Source organism: Oxyura jamaicensis, chromosome 12 (assembly GCF_011077185.1).
Source record: "Oxyura jamaicensis isolate SHBP4307 breed ruddy duck chromosome 12, BPBGC_Ojam_1.0, whole genome shotgun sequence".
NCBI lineage: Eukaryota > Metazoa > Chordata > Aves > Anseriformes > Anatidae > Oxyura > Oxyura jamaicensis.
Window position 1 is genome coordinate 18,880,511 of NC_048904.1, and position 6,902 is coordinate 18,887,412.

A 6,902-nucleotide genomic window follows, 5' to 3' on the forward strand; every position below is an offset into this window, starting at 1 on the left:
TTTCTCAATTCTTTAGAGATAAGTAAAGGTCAACCAAATGTCATGTTCAGTCAGGAGAGGTTAGGCTGCTTTGGTTATTCTTCTGCATTGCTATTAGGATGAATAGATAATGTGATTTCTTCTTTTTTTCTTATTTTTTTTGATGGTTTGTCCATTTCCCAAAAAAATGCCATTGAACAAATGTGGTATATGAGCAGATTAATATGTTATTAATTCTGTTAATCAGAACGTCATACCCATGGGAAATTCAGGCATACAATAGGTCGGTGTAGAGGCTGATATCCACTGGACCAAGCAGAACTCATGTTCATGTTGTTCTCAATGTACAGCCCACAGAGAAATGTTCCTTTGCTCTTCCCTCCCGTTTTCACAGTAGAAGGGCAGTTTCTGTGCATGCAATCAAAAGCTAGATTTTTGGAAAGGAATTTCTTTGTTTTGTAGTGACAGCGATGAAAAGCCGCTGAAAGGCAGCCTCCGGTCAATTAACGGGGACATTAAAGCCACCGAAAGTGCTGATAGTCTGGTAGATTATGGAGAAGGGGAGCACGGGATGTTCAATGAAGATGGTTCATTTATTGGAGCTTATTCTGGATCTAAGGAAAAAGGATCAGTCGAAAGCACTGGGAGCTCTACGGCAACTTTTCCTCTGCACGCATAAAATACTAGTGAGAAGATTCATGTTTAATTGTGCTATTTATCTTGATTAGTACTTCACAGTTACCACAAGTGATTGGAAGCAGGTTGCCAATTGAGACAGTCAGGAACCTGACATCCAGGTAATAGAAAAAAAAAGTCACTGCCACTAAGAGATGATTTCTGAGACTTTTCCATCCTAATTTTCAGGTGTTTTATTCTAATTGAAACACAACAAAACATTCTTTATTTTACAAAATGTGTCACTCAGTCTTACCAAAATGGAATTTCTCAGTGTTACATATGTATAGTTAACTGCTTTGCCATGTTTCTTAGGTTTGGAATATGTTTCTCTGTATAGCATATTTTTTTTCTTGTTTGGCTGTTGTCACTTTGTACATACATTTATACACACTATTCCCTCGTGTATCACGACCTCAGCATTACTGAGGTCAGAACAGGGCAAGGAAAGTGGACAAAAAGGCAGATTACTCTGCAAAGTGGCACAGTGCATCCTAATGAGAAAAAATGATATTTTAAACTACTTAAGAAATATATTCTATATATTATATAATTTTTTCATAAATACATAAACTCATTTGCTTATGATATTCTAAAATTATTTTAGTGGTTACAGCTGACTGCAATTATCAGTACTTTGAAATGCAACTTTATCCACAGAAAATATGCTTTCAAAAGACAAAGCTCTGGCCTTGTGGATAAATCTTCTGTCCAGTAGCTGGCACTATTTCCTTAAATAAGTTAAGCTGCAGTAACTTTCCTGTGGCAAGGCGAAACAGGGTTCCCATCCACCATCATTGGAAAGAATTTTATTTTATTTTATTTTCCTTAGTCTCTGCAATCTGCATTTCTAAGCAAAGTGCTTTTTGTCCGTCTCATATCTGTATATTTGTGTGCTAGCATACATTTCATGGAGACGTTGTACAGATGATATTAATATTGACACAAGTGAAAATTAGCATTGTTTTATTTTGAAATGAGACGTTGCTAGCATGGGTCTGTATAGCTGTGTAGGAATAGAATTGCTTCTCAGTATGAGTTTCAGCCAGCAAAACTAGTTTTTGACAGAGTTGTGTGTACACCAGTCATATAAATCTTACTTCCTTTTAGGGTCCCATAAAATAGATCTACCTGATTTTTTGAGAGATCGTTTATTTTCACCAGTTCACTGTTAAATAAACAAAGGCAAAAGCAAAGAGAAAATATTATGGTATAGTTTCTTTTATATTTTGTTTACTGAACACTGGTTTAAATCTGGTTCTGTTCTTTACCAGTCCTTTCCACTACTAACTCAGCAAAGCTGTACAGCACATTTTTTTGGTCTTTTTATATTGGAATCTCCTGTTTTTCTTTAAAAAGATTTGTATTTTGAAATATGCTTATTCGAGTTGTGTTAATATTGTTTCATTTCTTTTTGAACTTACAAGTGACCATCACTTCAAGTTAAATATTTTTTAAAAACTTACTCTAGGAGGTCCTAAAAGCCATTTTATGCCATGGTATTAATTAGGGAAATATCTCTGATGGCTCCTTCATGGTCTCCATTATTTCAGTGGAAGAAAGAGAGGAAGCAAGAATTACCCTCATGGTTACGGGTTTACAGGTAATGCCGACAACTAAAGCTCTGTTAGTTGCACACAGAGATGTACTTGGCTGGCAGAGGAAAGGCCACAGGCAGCTAACCACACGTGGGCTCCTCACTGGGCAGCTGGACTGTCAGATGTGCTCAGTGATTTCTGAACATAGGAAGGGGTCTTTGGTGCTCAATGCTTTGAATATGTTACTCCTTTTTTTTTTTTTTTTTTTTTTAAACTCATGAGGACCTTTCCTGCAGCCTCTGTTTTGAAAAAGCAACCCCCAGGCAGCCACCTCAAAACAAAAACAAACAAACAAACAAAAAACACCCTAAACCCTAACTGTATGAGCAGGAATCTATCCTGAATCCCAAACAGATCCATTCTATGTCCATGACCACTGTGATGTGAAGGACTTGACAGAGTCATTCATTTTTGTTATTAGTTATAAAGTTTTATTTTCTGTGTTTCACTCAGTCCAAATGCTGAGGAAGCCCAAAGTCATCTTCATTAAAAAAATAATAATAATTTACAAAATCTTCATTTGTAAAGAAGGGAGGGCATAACTGGAGATGCATGAAAACTGGCATCTCGTTGAGAGAGACATTTCCCACCAGGATCTTTATCTTCATCTTGTCCTGTTGTAGCTCAAACCAGATGAAGCCTAAGAGGTGATGAGGAATCACCTGCACCAGTGCAAGCTACTGCAATGTACTGCAATTGTTTTGTTTTCTCAGTCATTTTCATTTAAATGTTTTGTGTTTTGAATTGAGATATTTCTGCTGATACTTTGTAAATTTTAAAGTGAATCCCCAAATCTTCTATCTCCCAACCAGTGGAAATCTCCAGGGGTAAAAAGGGGTGACCACCTGCAGCTTTCTCCAGTTCTTGGAGAAATAGATCCTGAAACACCAGTGTGCCCATACCAAGGATTCAGCTCCATCTCACATTGCTCCTCACCTTCCTTAGCATCTCCCAAGCCTGCATAAGCTTACAAAACCCCTGGGCATTTTTCCTGGAGGGGCACTGAGAGAGTGTCATTAGTCAAAGATGTTCAAGGGACAGTCAAGGAATAAAACTAGGGCAGGCTCCCACCATGGCTTCAAAAATTTTCCTGTGCAGAATTTGTGAAGGGCTGAAACAGGCAGAGCTTTCCCACCCAAGGGGTCCTCACCCAGGACCCTCCTCAGCGCGATGCTGGATGCAACCCATCAACAGTCAAAGTTGTGTTTTCTTGTACTTGGGTCGATGCAGATCAACCAGACTCATTGTCCCAGAAAACACCTATGTTAAACAGACACAAATTTCAAATCATATTAACGAGTGTCAAATTATCGAAGAATGAATAAATCCCCTGTGCTAGCACTTGCTCTGTTGCTGCTAAGAGATGTTTATGACATTCCTGTGATGTGCTACTCATCTGTGCTGGTATGAGTGCTTTTTCTATTAAAATTTTAATTCAGATCCTTAAATCTTAATGTTAGTGTTTCATTATGCCTCAGGGCCTAAAAATCATACAGTGACAAAAAGATGTGCAATGGAATTTGTGCAGTGTGCGCTGACTTTTGAGGAATATGCCCAATGAATATTAACCAAATGGCTGAAACTCCCAGGGAGTCTAACTCACAGGAATGTTTTTCTCTTTTCCAGTCATTTCTTTTCCATTTATTTATTTATTTTTTCTCTATTGTCATTTTATTTTATATTTTAAGGGCACCACTCACACAGCATATTTTGGAAAGTGTAGGATATGAATGGATTTTTAGAGATTTGTTTTCAGAAGTAAACTACCAGAGCAAGCTTACAGCTTCCTGAGCATATTTCTGTGATTGCCAGGAGATGGGTTCAATTTCTGTCCAGGGCACGTTGTTACAGGTGAGAGAAATTGTGGCCATGCAGGTTGAATGCAAAGTGCCACCAGCTGTACAGCAGTTCCAAAATGGTCTATTAGTCAAATAACATATTTGTGCTCTGGCCAAGGGTATTTATTCAAATGGGACGATGAAGTCAGCCGTGGCCAGCATGTGAGCCTGTAGACCGTGTCGGATAGGTAATTATTGATTCCCTGGTTCCATGGGTGTTCACTTGGCTACATTTGGCTCTGCTGTGCCACTACAATTTGCTTCCAGTACGAGTATGGGAAATGACACTTTCACATTGGATGTCTCCACCAACCCTGGATGCAGTTTTGTCCTGCAAGGAGGAGGCATTTCCCTGTCCCCAGAAGTCCTCACTTGTAGACTTTAGCAAACTTCTTTGGAGCAATAGAAGTATGGATGTTTCTCAAAAAACTGTGAGGATTTGACTGTGCATAAGATTAAGCAAATAAAATCAGTTCTTCCTAACTAATGGGGAAAAAAAATATCCTCTGTGCAAGCTCATTGCTAGTGAGCAACACTTTGCATTCACAGAGCAGTGCATCATTGATTTTGTACGGATTTTAATTTCAGACCTAAGTTTTTATTGAATACACATATATATTAAAATGGAAAAATCTGGAAACTTATCACAAGAAATCCCTATTTCTGTGCCTCTCTTCAGCAGAGAGTTGCATGGGGGGCTGGGCATCAAAGCTCCTCTGGGGCTGGATCCATGGCAAGAGCAGGATTCAAAATCAAATCAGAAAATGGCTTTCCCCTTTGGATTAAAATGTTTGTATGTGTAGCAATATAAAAACTTCTGTTATGTAAGTTAAAATGGACTTAAATAGCATATCATTTAATGTTTTCTGTTCTGTTGTGCTCTTACTATACAAATTTTAATGAGTAGCGCTTTTCTCTGCTAACTGCTTCCATTGACTTAAAGGGTCACATCCAATGCATAAGAGGTTTTAGTAAAACTTTTCAGGCCAATATTCTTTTTGAAATGAAAACAAATATTAGCACAATCTTTCTATACAAAAGTTGTTTGGGTGTTTTTTGTTTGTTTGCTTGTTTTTATGGTAATTCCACATGTAGTTTTGTAAACTAAAATTAGTGACATTCACTGATCCTTTGACACCTCTGAATGGAAATCTCATCATACCTTTTTATAGCTATTATTCTGCAGGTGAGTAGTAAGTCTAGATTAGTTCAAGTAACTGAAAGAACAGACAGTAAAATAAATAAGTAAAGATAGTTCTTCACGGCAAGAATATTTCCTTTCTTTGACAACGGATCAAGCCCTCAGCTGCATCTCTTTAAATGTGTAGTGTTTCAGAGTAAGGCATACAACAATGTTGGAGTACCAGTACATGTTTACATTGCAGCTCTGTATCTTTCACGTAAAAGTTTCAACTACACGATGAAGCAAGTGAGTTTTGTGATCTGCACTGGTTTGTTCAGCTGTCATGCAGGAAACAATGCGTGGGTTTGAGCCAAAGCACGCTGTCTGTTTCATTTTTTTTATTATTATTATTATTTTTACTTTAAACAAGATACTTTGTAATTTCGTCAGAAAAGATCAAAGCAAATGTGGTGTCACCGTTAATGTTCCTTTTTGAGCTAAATGTTAGTGTGCATTTATTAAAGTTTAGAGAAACGTGTTGTACCGTAGTGGCTGTTTGTATCATGCATACGTGCACGTATGGTTTTAAAAGATATTTTCATTTTACATGAAATTCAACTTTGCTAATAAAAGTTTGACTTGATGTAATCTTCAAAAGCCTTAGCTTCAATCAGCAGGTTTGGTTTGTACTTGTGTGTGTGTTGGTGGTGGTTTTGGTGATTATTATTATTAATTTTTTTTTTGGATAATATTTCTTTGCCAGTCTCCATCCATAGGCTCTGCGGTTTGTGCTGGGTTTGTGTGGCTGCAGACGGACAGACAGACAGACTGGCCTGACCCACACCAAAGCAGGGCAGAACCTGAACTGCTGGCACAGGTGCATGGCATGACAACTTCCTGGACCAAACTATCATTCTGTATAACGGTAGCATGTATATTATGCATCATATACTCTGGTTGTGTCAGCAGCATCACATAACCTCCTAAGCACACACAGCGTTAACCCAAATGGCAAGTGAAATACCTGCAAGAATAAAATTACCCAGTATTTATACACACTTAGCAATGAAATGGAAGACCACAGCATAACCAGACCTGACCAGAGGTGAAAGCTCCTGATCCAGCTACACGTGGTAGAACCCAGCTAGAGAGGTTAGTAGGGCTGGTCTCTGCTCCTCTGATTAGAGGTCGATATCAGATGGTGAGTTGATAACCTAGTAATTCTCTCTCTTTCCTTCTCTTCCCACGTGGAAATCCCCAATTATGCTAAAAGTCTGAAATCTAAGTGTATTTATTTTATGGAAATTTAAGATTTATTTTTTTTCCCCCCAAGGAAATTAGAAAAAGAAAATATCTGTAGTTCTCTTGCTGCTAAGTCTTAAACTGGTTATCCTGCTTTTTTGTGTGTTTTTGTTTGGTTGTTTGTCTCATAATATTCAGCACAATATGATTTCTTTATTTCTATGCTGCCTGTCCGTGGAGAAAAGTTAACCAGGCAATGTCACACCTGTCCTACACCCAAAACAGTAAAACCACTGCTATTGAGAACTCATTAAAAGTCATCAGACAAATCTGTGACAGCTGATGTTGCTACCAAATCCATAAAAAATAATAAAATAATAAAAAAAAATGCTCCTTAGCAGAAATCTGAAAGATCTAGCCTGTGCTCAAGTGTGAGACATGAATTGC

General features: G+C 37.9%; 1 protein-coding gene across 10 annotated transcripts in view; it reads left to right on the forward strand.

Annotated features, from left to right (window-relative positions):
* Window positions 1-2,514, forward strand: part of CHL1 (cell adhesion molecule L1 like) — a 124,267-nt gene extending 121,753 nt beyond the window's left edge. For 8 of the 10 annotated variants that reach the window (XM_035337446.1, XM_035337450.1, XM_035337445.1 and 5 more), the window contains one exon: window positions 442-2,514. In XM_035337446.1, coding sequence (XP_035193337.1) covers window positions 442-658 — 217 coding nt within the window. In that variant the 3' untranslated portion in view covers window positions 659-2,514. The remainder of the gene's footprint in view (window positions 1-441) is intronic. The other 2 variants (XM_035337454.1, XM_035337453.1) reach the window with 2 other exon arrangements.
* Window positions 2,515-6,902: the final 4,388 nt, after the last annotated feature.